The sequence below is a fragment of the Tympanuchus pallidicinctus genome, unplaced genomic scaffold, assembly GCF_026119805.1.
Source record: "Tympanuchus pallidicinctus isolate F22 unplaced genomic scaffold, pur_lepc_1.0 scaffold25, whole genome shotgun sequence".
Taxonomy (NCBI): Eukaryota; Metazoa; Chordata; class Aves; order Galliformes; family Phasianidae; genus Tympanuchus; species Tympanuchus pallidicinctus.
This window is the reverse complement of record NW_026294742.1, coordinates 250,122-270,378: the sequence shown is the minus strand read 5'-3', so window position 1 is coordinate 270,378 and position 20,257 is coordinate 250,122. Positions and strand designations below refer to the sequence as shown.

Here is a 20,257-nt window from a genome sequence, read left to right as displayed (position 1 = left end):
AGGCTGAAGAGGGTGCAGGGCTGCTGGATTCCTACCAGTAACACAGAGCTATGGTGGTGGATGGAAAATGGTGTGCAGACTGCTGCTGCCAGCATGCAGTGCTGCTCATTGCCAGTTCTCTGATACCATTAACCAGCTGAGTGGCAATGAGTCCGGCGTTATTTTGTGTTTTTTAATCTTCCCTTAAGCATCTCACTCTTGCTTCCCCATCTCCTTTTGAGGTCCCTCTCCCTGTAGATGCCATCCTTTGAGGTATGCCCTGCAGCGCACTACTGGCACACAGCTGTGGCCTTTTGTCAGCCCCAGCCCTGCTGGTGCTCCTGCTCTGCTCTCCCCCCAGCAGCTCATAGGGAGCTCCCAGCTCTCCTCAGCAAGAGCACTGCATGCAGCAGCCAGCAGAGCCAAGGTGTATGGCGCTGTGAGGGGATGCTTCAGCTTCTCCTCCTGTAACAGGGAGCTCCCGCTTGCCAGCGCTGCTCTGTGCTGCAGATGGAGCAGATAAAGGGAGGAGAGCACACCCTGTATCCCCAGCAGAAGCCCTTTGCATTCAGCCCCTCACCTGCCCCGTGGATTTGACACGTGGGGGGCATCACCGTCTGGAAGCAGGAGCACTTTAAGGGTGCCCACTTTGTGCCTGGTGCTGGAGCACAGGTTCAAGGCAGGAGGAAACAGCACTGCTGGGTTGTGCGTAGCACACACGGGCTGCTCCTGAGCCTGCAGCTGTGTCAGCATGGAGTGCTGTCCAAGTGGTGCAGCATTGGGGCGGTTGGTTTCTACCCAGGGCTCTGCTGCTCTCTCTCGGTTGTTGCAAAGCAAGCTGAGGGAACACGCAGAACATCCAGAAATATTTCTGTGCTTGCAGTGCTTCTGCAGCGCATCCAGCTGCGTGCAACCTGACAACTGGTGGCAATGCTGCTGCTGAGCTGTGCTCGGCTCCACGTCCTTTGTCTCCTCCTGGTCTGAGGAGCTTGGATGCGGCTGTGAGAGCTGTGTGCACTGTGCTGTGCTCAGATCTCGCCATCCTTGCAGTATTGAGGCACCAGAATACAAGTGCTTCACTCAGGCTTCCACGTTCTGAATGCATTTGCATGCATTTGATCTTCCCTACATGCTTCTCTTTCTTCATGATGAAAATAATTAATCTGGGTGTTTTTCGAAGTTATCCTGCAGCTTTACAGGGACAAGGCTTAAATAAGGATTCTCTTTAAAGAAGAGCTATGTTAAAATAGCTCTCTGCCTATAAATACCTCCTCACATCTATATTTGTTCTCCAGCTGAGTGCAGGAGGTTGTACAGTCGGGTCTGTGCTGGTTTCGGCCTGTAAGTACAAGGTTGCAGCCAGCATCCTGCAGCATTGCTGTTTTCCACGCAGGGTGCCCTGTGTGTCCCTTCTGGGGCTTCAGGGCACGGCTGCATCTCTTCTCATGTTCAGTGCTTTGCCAGTTGCACGAATTCCTCTTCTCTCTTTGAAATCAGCTGACTCCTAAGGAGCACAGAGCAAAGGAGATTTGTACCAGGCCCTCCTGCAGGGACTATTTTTAGCATAACTTATTTCTGACCGTAGCCGCGCTATGATCAGGATTTTCAGAAGAACCACAAAGAGATGGATCCCCAGTCTTGGTGCTGTTTGGGCTGTGGGTTGCTTTGAAATCCCAACATGTGGGAGGTGGGTGTGGGCACCACCACTCCTCAGCCCATGCAACTGCATGGCTCAGGAGCTCTGCAGAGCGGTGTGGGTGTGAAGTCCATCCGCAAATTCCAGTTCCTTGGGTTTGGGATGTAAGGGTGTCAGCCTGGTTCTCTGGTGCCTGCAGTGCTGTTCAGCTGGTGCCATGCCTAACCCAGCACTGTGCCTTCCCTTTGCCATCCCGAGCACTGGGATGGAGAGGTACAGAAGGACATCCGTTCATGCTTTGAGTAATGAATCTTTAAGCATGAAAATAATTGCAGATAGTGCCCAGGTGTCCACTTAGGGAGTGTGAGCAGGCTCGGTGAGCCCTGGGCACTTCTCTTTGGTCGCGCCAAAGAGAGGAGGAGAAGTGCCTCCAGCCGTGACGTGAGGCAGAGCGCAGTAAGGAGCCGCATCCCAGCACCGTGCTGAGCCCATGGAGCAGGATTAAACGTGACAGCATTACGACACCAAACCCGATGCTGTTTTAAAGCACCTGTTTAAAAATGACTTAAGTGGAGGGATATTAAAATTTTAAAACCTGCCACTGTGCTGCTGATGGAGGATTTAAAAAATAATAATCGCTGGGCTGTTTTTGTCCCTCTTTTTGCTTGGTTTTCAGAATTGGTTTCTTTCTGTTTAGCATGCAGCCTAATTGCGTAATTACACGATAGACTGGAGTAGAATTTAGTGCGTGTAATACCAGTTATAAAGAAGAGCCCTAATTATGTATATCTTCTCAGGTAAATAATACATCAGGGGCACAGAGTGGCCTAATTACTGCTCTGAAAACCTGCCTAATGACTAATTTACTTGGAATTTCAGAAAGCTTTTGATAAGGTCCCTCATAAGCAACGTTAAAGAAAATAAATCGAGAAGGGGTAAAATGTTTTGCTACATTTTTAAGCAAGCAGTTGAAGCGAGGAGGAAACAGCCCCCATACTCCTGTTGTGTGTGTCCTGGGAGGAAGGGAAGCCCTGGGGCTGCTGAGAATCCCTGAGCAGAGCCTGAGAGCCCTTAGCAGGAGCCTCAGGGTCCCACGGAGCCTTGGAGGGGTCCCATGTGAGCACTGAGCTGCTGCAGGGAGGAAGGCAGGAGGCAGCAGCCCCGTAATAGGAGTGCAGAGGGGCAGAGGACATTCCTCCCAGGGCGCCACAGCCGCTGGCTTTTGGGCTCCCCGTTCAGCACAGTGCCTTGTGGGCATTGTGTGTATCCTGCAGGGTCAGCCAGGTGACATCAGGCTGTCTGCTGTGCCACCTCTGCACAGCCCTCCACTTTACTTTTGGGTTTCCTCCGTGTGCTCCCAGCTGCAGGATCCGAAGCAGAAGGAGGGAGTGAGCACGACGGGCTCATGCATGCTGGGCAAAGATGGAGCATGGGGATCGTTGTGCCTGGCCGGCGACGTGCTAATTGGCTTTCTTTCCTAGCAAACTTTGCAAATGATGCTCTTTTAGTTGTCAGCAAGATAAACAGTTGCTGCAGCAGGTGTGCCAAAAGCACCGTCTGGATGTAATTAGGCATGCTCACCAGAGAGCACCCAAGAAATGCAACAGAGCTGCTTGTCCCAGTCTTGTCTGGGGGTAGGAACGGGGTTGGCGGTGCTTTCCTGTGAGCTCAATGATAATAAGGCCTAGGTCAGGGGTGGATGCTGCTGGTGCCGCATAGCACAAACATACGGAACCCCTCCGTGCATCGAGTTTGCATGGCACAGGGAGGGAACAGCCTCCTGCAGGGCCCAGAGCATCCCCTCCTGTGCTACAGCGTGGTGCTTGTGGACCCTATCCTCTCATATTGGATCTGTGTCCTGGGTATGGGCACGCTGCTCTGCGTGGCCTGGCTGTCAGCACTTGCCCATGCCCCTGTGCTGCTGAGGTGTTCTTGCAGCTGCCTTTGTGCCCTGCATGCTGTGTACAGGGCCTTGGCTCTGTCCCATGTACTGAATGCTCAGGTCGTGTTGCACCGTTTCTTTTCTTAATCCCAACTGCCTCCACTGGCTGACAGGCTTTGTGTGTCTGTGTGCAGCTGGTAAGCAGCAGCCATCAGCTCAAGCAGCAGGCAGGAGTTGGCTTTCCAAGGCCGCCAGGGTGGCCATCTCGACTGCAGAGCCTTTGGAAGTGCTGCTGGTGAGCTTCTTCCATCAGAGTGAGTCAAGTGGTGTTCCCCGCCGAAAGGCTGGCTCCAGCACCTGCCTCCTGGAGAAGTCTGATGTGTCCTTCAACCCCTTCGTTGCCTCACAAGCAGTGTCCCAGAGCTCCCCAGGACTGAATGTTCGGGCAGCCCAAGGCTGGAGCCATGCAGGTGGCACCGCACCGGAGCAGTCTGTGGTGGCATGGGGCATTGCCACGGCCCTGCTGCAGGACCTAGTGCCAGGTACAGCTGCCACTGGCTGCAGGCACAGAGGGCTCCGGCTGTTAGTGGCTGCTGTGCCCTGGAGCTGCTGTGCCCCTCTGCATGTGCCCCCCCTGCCCCATGTGTCCCCCCTCCCCAGCTGCTGGGTTACCGAGGAGACGGCGCTGATGGTGCTGGTGATAACGGTAATGGCTGAGATAGGTGGCAGATTAATTCCTGAACTCCCTAACAGGATTTGAGCTAACAAGAGAGGAGGGCTTTTTTTCTCCCTTCCTTCCCCTTCCTGCTTTCAGATATTTCCTGTGCTGAGGATAACAGCACCAAGGAGTGTTAAATTGGCTCTGAATGTCTACCCCTGGCTGTCCGCATTCTTGTAACGATTTCATTAGCTTGAATTATCCACGTTATTTTCTTGTAATGGGATTAGCCCAAGTGGAGTCAGCCCAGTCCTGCAGCGGGGGGCGGGAGGGCCGTCCGTGCGGATCTCATTAACTCCCACATGGGGTGGGCCAGCAGCTCGCCCAGCACAGCCCTTGGCAGGGCCCTGCTTCCAGGGTGGGGGAACAGGAAGGAACATTCTTTTTTTCCTTTTATTCCTTTCTCCCCTGTAATCAGCACATCAGCGCAGAAGCAGAGGAGGGCGTGGACATAATGTACTGGGGGAGGGAAGGTCCTGTTTGAGGGTGAAAGGAGAGGGGGAAAAAAAGCAACAGTGACTGTTGTGCATCGAAGGAATGAGTTTAAGCAGAGGTGCACTGCAGGGACATGGCTCTGCGAGGGGGAAGTTCTCATCTTGCTTGGGCCCTGTGTCCCCTTCCAGAGCCATTGCAGTGAGTGGGAGCTCTACCGAAGCTCCATCCTGGACCTGTGTCATGCATCCCCAACTAGCTTCCCATGCCATCATTGGCATTGGGTTTTTTTTCCTGATTTAGGACCATCCCATGCTGTGGGACATGAGTATGTATCTGAGGACATAAGAACAGTTTGTTTTGCACAAGGAGGAAGAAGGTTCCTGCAGAACACCCCCAGCAGCCCCTGAGCCCATCCTCCATGTGTGGCCGTGCCAATGGAGAATGCACAAACACCTGCAGAAAATGAGCACAGCCCAACACGCAGTGTGCTGTCACCAAGTGGGAGTCTGCACCTTCGGTGGTTATCCTACAGCTGGTCACAGCCTCAGCCAGGACTTTGCTCTGTCTGGTGCTCCCGTCGGAGAGCTGCAGGTTACCTCCTTGTATGCCATCTGCTTCCTTCCTTCTTGTCACCCAGTGGGGACAAGCCATGTCCCCATCCCCACTGCCAGCACCGCTCCCAGGGGCTTTGCAGATGGCCCAGTGCAAGGAGCCTTGCTCTGTAGGAAGCAATCGGTTCCCCTGCCTCTGCTTCTCTCCCCCATCCTCCCCAAATCTGGAGGAAATAATTGGAAAAGAAAGGTGTGAGCCTCTGCCTGGCGCTGGAGAGGAAAACATTAAAGGCCTGGGCTCTCCACTTCATTCACAGCTCCTGGGATGGTAATTGCTGTGTTGTGGTTTCTAATTAGCACCGCAGCAGGGGAGTGTTTTGCTTCTCAGCCTAGCAGGGCCAGCCCTGTCCCCCACTGCCCTGCTGAGCATTGCAGTGCTGCTCTGGGTGCTGTTGTCCTGGATCAGCTGCCCAACGGCCACCCCACTGCCACCTTGATCCCACAGACATGCTGCTGCAAGTTTGAACCCCACTGCGGCTTTCTTTGCAGCTAACTTTTTCCCTCTGCTGTTCTACATCCCCACAGCTGCCCTGTGCCCCCCGTAGCCGCCCTGCTGCCATTCACCGTGCGGTTCTCTTGTTCCCTGTGCTGTGCATCAGCTCTCGATGCAGTGACCAAGAGAGGTGCTTGGTGCTTTGGTGTACAGAGCAATGCTGTAGCACTTCAGCCAACATTCTGTTCTCCCATGCCACACATCTCATTTCCCACAGATAATGCATTGGGGCTCCTGTAGTGCATCAGGTAAAGGCTCAGTTCTGGATTCTTTAGGCTGGGAGCCCTCTTGTTGGGCACCCCTGTGCCCCCTCCCCAGGGTACCAAGCACCCACAGAGACATAGAGCTCTGTGCCCCACGCACAGCCCTGCAGCCAAGGCCACGCATCCCCCAGGGGGGTTTGTTTGTTTGTTTGTTTGTGTGGCAGTGGCCCGAAGGGGGCATGAGGGAGGGAGAGCTCAGGCAGCCCCGAGGAGGAGGCGTGCAGATTCATTTTGAGGCTTCATCATGGTGCATTTACACAGCGCGTTGCCTCAGGAAATTGGGCGGATGGATGCCTGGTCATGCTGCCAGAGCGCAGGGTTAACTCCCAGATTTAGCTTGTATCATTTCATGAGAGCATTTACGGCCTTTACTGTGTTTATTCCCAGGTGCTCTCTGGCACTGCTGCATCCTGGGCTCCTTTTGTATGTGCACGTATGTGTGTAGGTTTTCAAATAAAATAACACATCCAGTCCGACCCGGTCTGCATTAAATATTTATTGGTTGCAGTTTGTGCATATGTGTTTGATAAATGGAAGCGAGGGGAGGGGAAGCAGGAGCTTGGACACAGGCAGAACACGGGCGTTATCCTGGATTCTCAGGGGTGGCACGCAGTGAGCTGTGCTGGAGTCATGCTCCTAGGACTGGGGTGGGGGCTGCAGGGTGCCCGTACCTTGGATCTGGGTGCAGGCACAGCCCTGCCCGAGGGCCCTGCTTTCTGTACATCTCCTTAAAGGAGGGGAGGTACAGAAATTACACTAAGGGAGGTGTTTGCTCTGTGAAGGTGTTGGCAGGACAAATAAGTGGCCTGTGGGATCCAGCAGAGCTTCCAGCTGTTACAAGATGCTTTGGGGGTGCTTTCCTTTGCAGGAAGTGGGTGGCCTCCGAGCATGGATTGCTGAGCCTCAGGGCTGCCTGTAGCTGGAAGTGCCACGGTGTGGGATAAACATGGCCTTCCTATCAGTCTTGGCATCCTCACTTCTCCCCCTCTTGTTCACAGCACCTTTGGGGAGCTGAAGACCGTCCGGCTGCCCAAGAAGATGGCAGGAACGGGCTCACACCGCGGCTTCGGCTTCGTGGATTTCCTCACCAAGCAGGATGCCAAGGTGAGCCTCACTCCCTTCCCAGCCCTTTCTTGGACCAGGGGGACTCGGGAGCTGCTTGCTGGGACTTACCCCAGGTCTGACATGCTGTTGGACTCACCACGGAACTGTGATGGAGCCAAACCCCAAAAGTGGACAGCCCCCAGATGTGCTTTGTCTCTGTCTGCATTCAGAACACTGGCATACTGTCATCCGCTCTGAGGCCAGCACTCTGAGTACCCTACTGAGGTGGCTTCTGAATGGATCTTCTCTGTGGCTGTGGGGAAGGCCAGGAATGGCTGCTGGGACAGCTGTGCCTTGCAGCACCATGCTTCAGACCTGCAAGCCTCTGCCTGCGGGAGGAACGGCTTACAGAGTAGTGCTAACAGCCACTGGACAGTCAGATGTGCGCTGTTATGGAGCTGACACCCAGGGCTCCTGGGGAAGCTGGCTCTGGGACATGGCATGGGCTTCGCCCCCAGAAAACAAATGGTCCCATGTGGTCCTGCTTGAGCTGGCTAACTGGTGATAGGAAGGAAAAGAAATTCCATCGCAGTATCACTCTTTTCAAAGTGCTTCTTGGAGAAACTTGCAGGAGAACGTCCTGGGAACCTGAGCAGTGCTGGTTGGGACTGAGTTCTGAGCCAAGTACCTGCTCAGAGAGTAGTGTGACAGCAGCCATGTTCCAACCCCTGTCCTCCAGCACTCGTGACAAAGAGAGTCAGCCTTGGGGAGGGTTTGCTCCTACCAGCACCAGTATTTGCAGGAGGCAGGGCAGCACCTGGTGTGCTGGGCAATGCTTCCAGCCAGCAGGTAGCACTACCAGGACTGCAGGCTGTGCTGGGCAGCTTTGTTTTGTGTGGGTGCAGTGGGTGCAAGTTGTTGTGAAGGTGCTGTTTGGGTGTCCCTGCTGCTGGCGAGGTGTGGGGTCTGGAGGAGGAGCGGCTGTGGGTGTGGGCCAGGGGTCATCACTGTGGTGTTACTGCCTGAAACCAGTCCCAGTTTTCAAGACCATGAGCAGAGGTGATAGAGGGAGGAGCAGGGAGCAGGCATAGCCTGTGTTTATATTTTTAGACAGGATCCATTGATCCAAGATCACAAGGGACTATTAGATCATCTGTTCCAGCATGACCTCCCCTGTAGCACAGCACATGGGGTTTCTGTGTTAGTCCTGTATTGATCCACATTCAAACCTCCTTTGACTCAGCACCATGCTCCCTTCCAGACTGCGTTCCTCCAGGACTGGACTCTGGTACACCTCTGCTCATACAGGAGCCTCTGTCAGCAGCTCTTTCAGGAGCAGCTGGGTGCAGGAGAGAGGTGCCCTGCTCCAGGTGCTCCTGCTGCCAGCATCTAGCAAGGACCAACACTCCCCTGGTCCCACAACGCAGGGACAGCCCTGGAGCTTGAGCCCTGAGAAAGATTACTCCAAGGGTTCCTTCTCTTTTCCAGCAAAGCAGCTTTTCTTCCTTCCTTCTTTTTTTTTTTTTTTTTTCTTTTTTTCAACCTCTTCTCTTTTAGGGATTTAATTGTCTCACAAGTGGCACATCAAGTACACTCCATTGGCCGTCTGGAAAAGGATGTGCTATGTATTGATGAATAGGATCCTGAATATTGTAAACACAGCCATAATTGGCTGAGAGTTTATTGCTAAGTGAAATGAGAGAGGAGGGGAGTGGGCCTGGAGACCTCTGAGCTGAATGGCTGCAGACGATCAATGACTTTTTTTTTTCCCCTAAGAGTGGTAATTTGGAAATCACTTATAAGCGTCCTATAAAACATGATGCTTTTATAATAGAACAGTTACGGTGGCTTTGTTGGGCATTTAAAACCTGTGACCTCCCCGTTTGTCTTTCTCTGAGCCATGACAGAGCACCTGCAGGGGTTCTCCAAAGCTGGGACAGAGGTGTGGGCTCCCACTGCAGTCCTGGGGCTGAGCCCATGAAGTTTGCTTCCTGCCGCTGTCCCTGGAGTTGTGGGGTGGTCCTCGTGTGCACCAAGTGGGCACCATGCATGCAGTGTCAACTCTGGGTACGGAAGCGTTAACCATGGGATGCGTTTCCTGAAGTTCCCCATGCAGAATTGTTGTGGGATTGTTTTTATTTTTAAACTATTAACTGGGAGCCAAGTTTCCACTTTTCTCCCTCGTCAATATAAAAATACATCTGGTCTCCAAATAGAAATTGCCCTTTTGGGAAAGACAGCCAGCCCTTTAGAAATGTGCACACATGGAAGGAAAAATCCTGTGCGCAGCTGGCAGTGCCTCAAGCATCATCGGGTGGGAGTGTTTCTTGTGAGGAAGAGAAACGTATCAGTCTCCCAGTGGTGGCGGCCCTCTGTCCCTCCAATGCCAACAGCCTGAGGCTCTTCAGCTTGAGTGTTTTACGGAGCAAGGCAGGGGGCTGCAGACAGAGCAGTCCTGTCCTCAAATTAACAGAGCACACAGGGGTGGCCCCAGCACCCAGCCCAGCTGTCCAGCGCAGCACAGTGCTCAGCCACAGCGGGTGCAGCCCCCAGCAGCATCCCGTGCCCACAGCCCGTCTGCTCGTCTTCCCTTTGCACTTCTCCTGTTCAAATGTATCTTTCTCCTCCCTGTTTTTTTTTCTTTTTCTTTTTTTTTTTGTGCAACAGCAGCAGCGGCACATTTCCCCTTCTTGCAGGAAGACGTTGGGCCTTCGGATGCATGGGGGAAGCTTTACTGCCCTCCACCCCTTTGTTTCTTGAATCATCAGTGTATCTTCTCTTTTCCCTGAGGTAGTATGGATCCCACTCAAAGCAGCAAATGCAACTTGTTTATTTTCAGTGGTTCCCAAAGGAAATGATATTGGGTGTTTTCCATCTAAAGCGCACGGCTCCACCTCTGCAGCCCCAGCCTGGGGAGCCCCGCAGTACTGGGTGCTTTGCTTCTCCCATGTGCTGGAGCACTGGGGCTGGGCAGGAGCTGTGCACCTCCCGCGTCCCACCAGCAGGTTCCTCCATCACACAGCAGCCCTCTCCATCATGGGTCCAGAGGATGCTTTATGTACCTATGCCTTGTCCTACAGCCTCCTCTGCCTGGTGCTGCAGCTTGTGAGCAATCCAGAAGTCAAAATGAACAAATGAGAACCAATGGTGAGCGCTGCCGTTGTTTGCCAGGCGATGGCAATGGCTCTTTGTGCCAATGCAAACAGCCATCACAGCTCCCCACTGCTGCTCCCCCTGAGTGTTTATTTAAGCCAACACATTGCTCTGCTAATTGGATCCCATTCTGAGTGGAAATGGGCCTTTAAAACAACAGCAGCTGCAAATAAAGGCAGCTGTAGCTGCAGAAGGCTGCAGCCTCATACGGAAGCACAACCGCCCAGAAATGAGGCCTGTGTGGGTCTGTGGGGGTGGCAGGGTGGAGAGATGGAGAGCTCTGATATGCCAGCAGGGTGCAGGGAATGGGAGATGTGTTCCTCTCTTCTGGATTGAATGGGAGTTGTGGGAGTGATGGAGAGTCAGAACCACTGAATTGTTAAGGTTGGAAAAGATCTCTAAGATGACAAGTCCAACCCCAACGCATCCCCACCATGCCCACTATCCATGTCCGTCAGTGCCACATCTCTGCGGAGCTTGAGCAGAGGGGTGTGTTTCTGTCTGCTGTGCCTAGAGTGAGTTTACAGACTTTATGAATTTACATAATCCTAATCCTGGCTGAGGGTTTTTAAAGAGTGTGCTGGATTCTTTGCTTTGTCCCATGCCTAGCCATATACTGCACAACTGTGCTGGCCAGCTTGCCAGCTTCAATGTCAGCAAGAGATAGCTGCTGTATGGCTGATGGTGAAGACAAAGGGAAGTCAGGGAGGAAGCATGGGGAAGGCAAGGGGAAGGCAGACTTCCTGGCACAGGCTGAGACTCATCCCACTGATGGACTCAGAGCAGCCTCTGCTGATGTTGGGTTGTGCTTTGCTGTGCCAGCACGGAATGGGAGGGTTCCCGGGTGCGCCAGGCAGTTAGTTGCACCTTCCTTTCCCTTCTCAAGGGCACGTTGCTGCTGCAGTGCCAGCAGGGACCAGGTATGACCTGACTCCCTGCACCATCCCCCACCTCACCGGGCAGCAGCGCTCCTGGCCCCAGGGCTGCACCCAGAGCTGAGCAGAGGTTCTGACCAGGGCTCCTGCTGCAGCCCACGGGGATAGTGGGTGGTGATTGCTCTTTGCGGATGTGTGGAAGGTAAATGATCAGGCCAGAGGTGCTGATGGAGATGAATCCTGCCCTGTCAGAGCAAAGTGCTCAGAGCAGGGTGTTCTCTCCCCTTTAGATTCAGGGCAGAGGGAGGGACATCTTTGTTTTTCCTTACTTCTTATTTTCTCCTTTTTTTTTTTTTCACTTTGATCTTCAGAAAGCATTCAATGCCCTGTGCCACAGCACGCACTTGTACGGCCGCAGGCTGGTCCTGGAGTGGGCAGACACAGAGGAGACGGTGGAGGCCCTAAGGAGGAGGACGGCTGACCACTTCCACGGTAAAGCATCCTCCTGGCTGCTGGCACATCCAGCTGGCACCGACCCACTGGCACACAGCCACACTGCACCGGCCCTTCCCCACCCAGGAGAAGGGGGCACGCTGCTGGGAAACTGCTGCGCTCAGGGAGCAGAGCATGCAGCTCCGTGCAGGTCGAGCAGAGCAGACTGGCTGCTTTATCTGACACAGCCAGGCATATGTGCCAGCTACCCACTGCACTGGCAGCACCGGGGCTCTCTGTGCCAGCTGCAGGCTCCGCTGTGCCGGCACCCTGCAGTGCTGCAGAGGTGGGAACAGCAAGGGGTGAGCAGCCCTTTTGGCACTGTGCCACACAGAAAACCTCCCAGCAGAGGAGTGTGGGTAGGGATGGGCACTGGGAGGGTGATGGAGGCACAGAGAAGCTCGGTTACAAAGAAGAAATAATGTGACCATTGGGTGGGATCCAGAGAGTGCTGTTTGGATCAGGTGCCCGAGAGTGACAGCTCAGTAGATAGCAGCACTGCAGGCTGCTATTGACAGCCATTGACAGCACAAACGCTTGGCTTGGCAAATATTTATGTAGGAAGGGCTCCCCTGGGCTGGAGGACTGAGCTGGAGATCGATGCTCTCCTCCTGAATCCCCAGCAGCATCCCTTACCTCTGCCACACACCTGCCTGTCACCAGGGGTGGCACAGCACCGTGGGGATGGGCAAAGCACTGTTCCCAGTACTGGAGGCTGTGGATGAGGGGGAAGAGGTGGGTGGGAGCTAGATGTGCGGTGGGGTGGACATGGGCTGAGCACCAGCATGGCACTGAGAAGACCTAAAGGAGCCCATTGATGTCTGCCTTGTATAACAGCTGCAGGCATGCGTGGAAAGCAGGGAGGACAGGCACTGCCTAGAGATGGATGCACCCTCTGGAATGTAGCTCCCAGCAGCGGTGTGGAGCCAGGCTCCAGGCAGCACAGCTCATGGCACAGCTCATGGCAGAGCTCATGGCCAGGCTCTGGGCAGCACTGCTCCATGGCACAGCTCATGGCACAGCCCACGGCCAGGCTCTGGGCAGCACTGCTCCAAGGCACAGCCCGTGGCCAGGCTCCAAGTGGCTCAGCTCCAAGTGGCACAGCTCATGGAAACAGCCCATGGCCAGGCTTCGAGTGGCACAACTTGTGGCACAGCCCGGGCCAGGCTCTGTGCAGCACAGCTCAGTGGCATAGTTAAGAGCTGCTTGCCCCTTAGCAGCTCTGAGGCAGTGTCAGTTTGGTCTTAGCACAGAAGCACTTCCCTGAGCCCTGATGCTGCAGGAGATGGAGCATTCCCCATTCCAGCTCCACCTCCCCTCTGCTGCAGTCATGCACCTTACTTCTGGACACTGCTTACACAAATTTGACTCCTCAGATCTTGTTTGTTAGGTTGGAGAGCTCTGGACCTCAAGTCTCGTCTCTTGTCATAGGCATTGGTCATAGCAGGCAGGTCATATCTGAGCCATCATTTCCAAAGATCCAACAGACACAGTAGGATGGAGCAGGGCCCCTTCCCTCACTGCACAGCACCTGGTGCTCTGCAGTCCCACTCAGAACTGTGTGTGTGCGTTCGTGAGCATCCCCCTGTTCACGTACTGTCAGTGTCCAATCCCACACATCCGTCCATCCATCCATCCGTCCATCCATCCATCCATCCATCCGTCCACCTCCTTCGGTTTTATCCCTTTCCCTCCATGCCCACCGCAGGCAATGCAGCCGCACCACGTCCCGCTCCCATCCTCCCCACTGCCATCGACCTGTGTTGGAGCACTGTGCCAGCGGGCCGCCGGCCTCCTGCCAGCGCTAACGCGAGCGCCAGCTGCGCCGGGCGCCCGTCCTGCTCCTCGCCATCGATCAGAGAATTAACTGACAGATGGGAAATGCTGCGCCGAGCACAGGAAGGGGAAGGGCTGGCTTCTGCTGGGGATGAAGCAGTGGGAGCCGTGGGGCTGGGGTCCGGCCCTTGTTTGGGTAGGAGAGGGCAGAGAGAGGAGGGCAGGGGCTGAACCCCGGCTTGCGCCCTCCCCCAAGCTGCAGCGGCAAGCTGGGGGCTGCTGCTTCCCTGTCGGTTCTGGCTCCCTTTGTATTGTCTTTCTTCCTCTTTTCTTCTTTCTTTCTTTTTTTTTCTTTTTTTTCTGAGAGCGCCTCTGTAACTAATGCAAACACATGCTGTAGCCAGAGAGTAAAACCCGGCAGGATTAGCATGGCATCCGCAGCCCCGCCACGGTGTAATCCCGCCGTAATCCCTGCCGGCCCGCCCCCGGCTTTGGCTGTTGTTTAAAGGAAGTAAATGGGATCGTTAGTGGAAAACCCTAACCAGCCTGAAGCAGCAGAACGGACATCTGACCGATCCACTTGCACCCTGCTCCTTTTATATTATGTCATTCCTTTATTCCTCTTTCGCCTCCCTGTTAGGTGGCCGTGGGATGCCTGGTGGCACATGGCATGGCGTGGGTGTCCGTGGTGTGGGTGCTTGTGCGTGGGGTGTAGGTGCCTGCACAAGTTGCAGTGTACCCTGTGGGGCTGCAGGGTCAGGATGTCCCCGTGCCCAAGGTTTGTGTGTAGTGGATGGGGGGCTCTGGGACCACGCTTGGTGCCACCTCACCTCAGCTCTGGGCAGCAGGCAACAGGAGCTGGGTTAGGGCCTTCCTCTGGCCTCAGCCATCCTGTTTTGTGTCCTTAAGAGCCCTGGTGGGGCAGAGCTGTGCATGGGGCCTGGGGTGGCAGCCGCACCCCTTCCCACAACCCCCAGGAGCAGGCAGGCCCTGGCACTGTGACAAGGAATTAATTGAAAAATAAAATCGTTAGGTGGGAACTCCAGAAATGCAAAACTGTTCCAAGCTGGGGGAGGCAGAGGAGGGGGATGTGAGCTTTTGTCAGGTTAATTTCTTCTGTATTGATGTTTTGTGACATTTACTTGTTGTTTATCTCCCGCAGCAGCTGTAATACTAAAAGAAAACGCACAGCTTGTTCCATTTATTTATTTTACACCTTTTCTTCAGTCCTATGGTATGTTTGTTTGTTTGAGAAACCCGGCGAGGCTTTTGATGTCTGAGGCAGGATTCAAACAGCTGTTCTCCATGTGCTCTGCAGCCGCTGGCAGGGAGTGGGGGGGGGCAACTTCTGCGGAGGGCACTCTGCGCCTGGCGGGGGACGTGGCACTGCCGTGCACCCGGCATGGGGTGGGCAGATCCAGCACTGCAGGCTTGCAGCATCATCTGAACTCCACTAGGATTGGGGCCCGGCCCCAAGGGACCAGCCTGCTGTCCGGACAGCTGCTGCAGCCTCTCTTGGATGTGGGATGGGTGAACTGCATTTAAGGGTTGGCATTGCCGTGTGTTGGCTGGAGGTGGGCACATGGCTTCCAGCAGAGCCTTGGAGTAAAGGTGCTGTGGATGGGGAGACAGCTCCCCAGTGGTGCCATGGGGTTGGTGGGGCAGGACTGGGCTGCATGTGGTGCACATATCCCTTTGTGACCGTCACCTTCATTTTTCTCTCACCTGTGCCTCTACAGATTCCCCAAACAAGAAGAAGCGATCAGAGGTGTTGGGTGAGATCCTGGAGCAGCTAGAAGAGGAGGAGAGCAACAAAGATGAGGCCCTGTAACCAGTGTGCAGCATAGTGAGGTAGGTATGGCAGAGGTGGCCCTGCAGGATATGCTGCTGTTGTGGGGGGGACAGCTCCTGGGGACATGTGGCAGGGACATGGGTGGCTCAGAGCCATGCTCAGTGCATGCTTCCTTCCTCTCCCCCATAAAGACAGGAACAATCCCAGCAGGGTTACATTGCTTCCCACTTCATGCAGCGTGTTGCAGTGTGTGCGTGGCCTTGAGTTAGCGTTTGTTCCCCTGGAGCTGCTCAGCTGAAGGATGCATCCAGTGGTCAGCAGCTCTACAGCATGCAACTGGAGAAGGGATGGAGCTGCAGTGTCCAGAGCCAGGCAGCCCCAGCTGTTTGGACACAGCCCGCCCCAGCTCCTGGATGCAGTTGTGCCATTGCCCACAGACAGTGTCTGCAAACCTCCCTAGCTCTGCTCCTAGAGCCGGTACTCCCAGCTCTGCTGCTTCTTCCTGGTGCCACACACTGCACCTCTCTGCCCCCAGGAACCAGCATTGCAGGCACTGGGACTGACCCCCAGACTCATTCACAGGTTGTGGGATACTAATGCCTGCCTTTTGCTGCATCCCCAGCACGGTGCGCAGGCCTCAGCCTTGCCCATACAGGTATTTGTGCCCACTGTACAGGTGGATAAACTGAGGCACGTGATGGAGCAGCACTATCAAAGTGGCTGTCAGCTGAAGCAGGGATGAGGATTCTGGAATCTGGGGTTTTTTTTTGTTGTTTAGACTTTTTTTGCCCAGCGTTGATGAGTGACAATCCTGGCGGGGCTGGGAGGGTGACAGCAGGGGAGCAGGGTGGGCAGCAGAGCCCTGTGTGTCAGGGGGCTGCCATCAGTTCAGCCTGGGTGAAAGAGACATCTCTGGGGAAGTGACAGTGAAAGGTAGGGAGGGATGGGAGGCACGTGGCACTGCAAGAAAAGATGAAAACCATCCCAGATCCATGGGAAGAGTGCTGCAGGGTAATAATGTATATATGAAGTGCTAGGTAAAACAGAAGGGTTGGACAAGGATGCTCAGCGAGAGGGAGGCACTGGCACCACAGCGCAGCCAGGACTGAGCGGGGCCCTGCCCACACTGCCCGCAGCACTCACTTTCAGCAGAGCCTCACAGGGCTACAAGTTTGGGTTGGATTTTCCCGTGTTGGTTTTCTTTTTCTTTTTCTTTTTTTGTGTTTTTCCCTCCCTTCATTGTCTTTTGTGGCAGGGCAGGGTTCTTGCTGCGCATCTCTGAGGTCTGCAGCGGCGGCGAAAAGGATTAGCACAAGCTGAGCATGTAGGCTTTAGAGAACAGAGCAGAGTTTGGTTTCAACATCTAATTCAATTTGTTCTGCCGAGATTGAAATATGAAATGGTTGCCAGTCAAATGTTCAAAGAGGGGAGGAGGGAGGAGAGGAGAGAGGGAGCCTTCCAAATTTAAATTTTAATGAAAATTAATTTAACCCTTTGATATGTTTTAAAACATGTTATTTCCCTGTCTGGATATGGGCTGGAAAACATTTACAAGGGTTTTTTTCCATACCTTCAAACATAATGAAGGTTTTCTTTTTCCCTTAATGATACTTATCTCGTTGAGCAGTTCGACACTGGTTAATTTTTCAGGCAATTTGGTATCGGGCAAATCTGTTTGATGTGTGCGGGTGGGGGGGCTGTGTATGTACACAGCTCTGCGCCCATACATTAATTATGGAAGTGCTGATCGCAGCTCTGGAGAACAGTTGGAGTTAATTCCCACTCTGCAGGCAAGGACCCGACTTCTCCGTTGCACGCGGAGGATCCCGCGCAACACACCCCGAAATGACAGCAGGTGTAATGGCAGCATTCGGAGCTGTGGGGGGCTCTGGGTGCTGGGCTGGGGGCACGAGCTCCTCAGCTCTGCATGTACTGCGCACAGCCAGCAGCCCTGCCCGGCTCTGTGCCCCAGAGCACCGCGTGACACGGGCGCGCTGCCTCCTGCTTCCCGAAATGTATGCATCTGAGAGGGGGAGAAATCGCATGGCAGGGCTTGAGATTTCAGACTTATCCATTCATGAATAATAATCAGGCTCAGTAATTCACAGTAAATGGGTATCCAAATTGGCTAATAAGGGAGGCTTTCACCCCAAACTGGAGCTGGGAAGAGAGGCAGAGAGAATATCAACAAATGTTGGCTGAGGCATATGTGCACGATGTGACCTGAATTGGAGAAATATGCAAAGCGGTGGGAGCGGGAGCACGGCTCTGCCAGGGGGTCCGTGGGGCAGAGGGGCAGCAGCAGCACCCTGCACCCTGCCTGGGGCCGGCGCCTTCCCATCACACATTCCACCGTTGCAGGGCTGTGGGTTGAGGCTGGATGTCAGGCCTGTGGGACGGGTCATTGCCTGTGACTGCTGCCGCTCACTGCACACTGGGGCTGTCCTGAGGGCTGCAGGACCTGGCAGCAGGCATAGAAGCTTTGCCTTCCGCCTGGCACGGAGCCTGCAGGTGTTCAAGGAGCAGCTCGCGAGCATCCGGGTGCGTGCAGGATGCAAGAGGAGGAAAGCGGGAAAACCTGCAAGGGGCTTTGTGGGGTGAAAGGTGCTGAAAATGAAGGAACCCACCAAAAAAAAAAAGGAAAGGAGGAAAGCGGAGAAATTGGTGCATGGGGATGAAGTCAGGATGGATGCTGGAGGCAGCGAGCCAGGGCGGCTCCTCCCGCCTGGAGCTGGGCGCTGGGACACAGGAGTGGCCATGCCCTTCCCAAACCACACTCAGCACTGGCAGTGCTGTGCCCGGTCCTGCAGGCGGGAGGCAGAGCTGTGGCTTCGTTAGGATGCAGCCCTCAGATCTCTGCTCTCCCTCTGACGGCTGAGTGTGATTGACACTTACAAATTACCCAGCCAAAAGTGTCGAGTCTTTGACCCCTGAGTAACATCTTTGGCAAGCCTGAGATTTGCCAGCATTTTGTCATCTAATTACTACAAATCCCTTGAAAATTCTCTGGCTGGTGAATTTTTAATGCGGGACAATCTCAATGTGATGCATCGCCCAGATGGGCACACACACACACACACACACGCTCCTGCCATTCCCCTTCACCCACCCACTCTCATCCTTTCCCTTCCCTCTCCATCACCCCGCTGCCCCACCACTGCCCAGGGCTGCATCTCAGATCCTCCAGCCCCACCATCTCTTGCAAACTGTGCAGCAGTGACTGGTGACTGCTTCATGGCATTGCCTTTATTCTTTTTCCCTAGGGCTGATGGATGAAGAACTGATGGATTCTCAGTGAACACTCACCTGTTGTGTACCCACAGTCCATCCCTGGAGCACAGAGCTGCGCTGCTGCCCCAGGACCCCCCTCTATCCACAGCACCGGGGCAGGAGCGCAGCGCTCAGACTCCAGCACTGAGGTGGGAGTCCTCACCACCCCAAGCAGTCTGGCAGATTGCTCTTCATGTCTGAAGTAAACGATCATTTGTATACATTAAAAGCCACGCATATATTTTTAATAAGAGCTTTACGAAATCTCAAGGTTTGCTTGGATGTATTTCTGAATTCATGGGGTTATTCTGTCCTGATGGGTGGATAAGGGTGATAAGGGAGTGGGGGGGGGGCCATGGTGCTTTCGGCTCTGCCGGTGTCACTTCTGTCCCCTCTCGCAGGCAGCTGCCTCCCACCCCTGCCTGGCTTTCAAAAGGAAAGAGGCTTTGCTTTGCAGCCAGGCTACCACGTTACATATGTACGCAGCTGATAAAGTATTTTCACTTCGCCCCTTTCCCCTCTGGGAATCGCTGTCTTATGGCAAAACTGTTTTGTCTGACAAGGGCTGAACAGATTACACGTGTTGGCTGCAAACACGGGGACTTTTTTTTTTTTCTTTTTGAGAACCTCATACCTTAAAAAAAAAAAGATCCCTGCAGCACCTCAGTGCCTGGGGTGCCGTGCATGGTCCCTGTGCGTCGCTTCAGGTCTGTGTCTGCTGTGTGTCTCGCGTAGTCCCATCAGAGCCCCAAGCCACTGAAGTGCTCTCGATGCCATTCAGCACTGCATCAGTCTGGCCAGGAGTTCTGGCTGCAGCGTAGGGTCGGATGTTCCAGCACCCCTCATCTCCACTGACAGCAGTGGCATGGTGCCCTCATGAGGAAAGCATAAATGTTTCTTAGGAATTACTTAGGAAGAATCATGTCAGACGTCAGAATCATCCCACTCCACGGCAGCAGTGCAACCCGCTGGGTCCCACCCAGCTGCGTGCGTGGCCAGCAGTCCCTGCTGCAGGGACCCCTGAGTGAAGCACAGCCAGCTCTGCTCCGTGATCACGCACACTCTTTTTTTCCCATTTCACAGTACTGCATGTGAGGCGCCACTGAAGCAACAAGTCAAGGCCCCGCGAATGCTTTCCTTCCCCCAAGTCATTTCTGGAGATAATTAACTGTGCTCCCCGCTGGAACCCACTGTGGCCGAGCCAAGCGCAGGGAGCCCAGGTTGTGCAGGAAGTCACTGGACTCTGAGGGCTGAAGCCTCCGGGCTGGATGGGCACTGGACTCCTGCTCCTTGCCTCAGTCTTCCCTGCTCTTTGCCTCATTTTCCCCTCCCAGCCGCCTGCAGGGGACTCTCCGTGCACAAACACGTGTGGCTGCAGCCCCCTGCGGAGAAGAGTGTTCATGAAAATAATGAACCTGGGGGGCTGCGGTGGTAATGCCTAAAAAGGAAGCAAGAGGAAAAGGGACGACCGTGTGCTCCCCCCTGGGGAGTGTTCTGCTGTAATTCAGGCCTTAAAAATTCAGATGAGAGGAAATGGGATTGAAACAGTACAGCACCTTCGAGATGATTGAGGGCTCAGAAGAAGCAGTGGCTGAGGAGGGCCTGGGCCCCTATAAGCCCCTCCTGATCACTGCCCAACATGCCCTTGTGCCCTGCTGGTCTTGCCCTGTCCTCCATGAAGGCCATTGGGGTAGCCATGATGGGGCTGAGCAGCTCTTCTCCCCATCCACGCACCAAAAGGGAAAGGGAGGGAGAGAAAAAACGGGAGGGTAAGGAAATGTCAAATCAATCATATTTAAACAAAAGCCTCTTCGGCCCAAGGGCCCTTTTAAAAGCTG

At 54.4% G+C, this 20,257-nt stretch overlaps 1 protein-coding gene across 1 annotated transcript in view; it reads left to right on the top strand.

Annotated features, from left to right (window-relative positions):
• Positions 1-18,689, top strand: part of RBM19 (RNA binding motif protein 19) — a 47,416-nt gene extending 28,727 nt beyond the window's left edge. Inside the window, exons 22-25 of the mRNA XM_052689798.1 lie at positions 7,016-7,121; positions 11,461-11,581; positions 15,097-15,208; positions 18,413-18,689. Of these exons, the coding sequence (XP_052545758.1) occupies positions 7,016-7,121; positions 11,461-11,581; positions 15,097-15,188 (319 nt within the window). The 3' untranslated portion in view covers positions 15,189-15,208; positions 18,413-18,689. The remainder of the gene's footprint in view (positions 1-7,015; positions 7,122-11,460; positions 11,582-15,096; positions 15,209-18,412) is intronic.
• Positions 18,690-20,257: the final 1,568 nt, after the last annotated feature.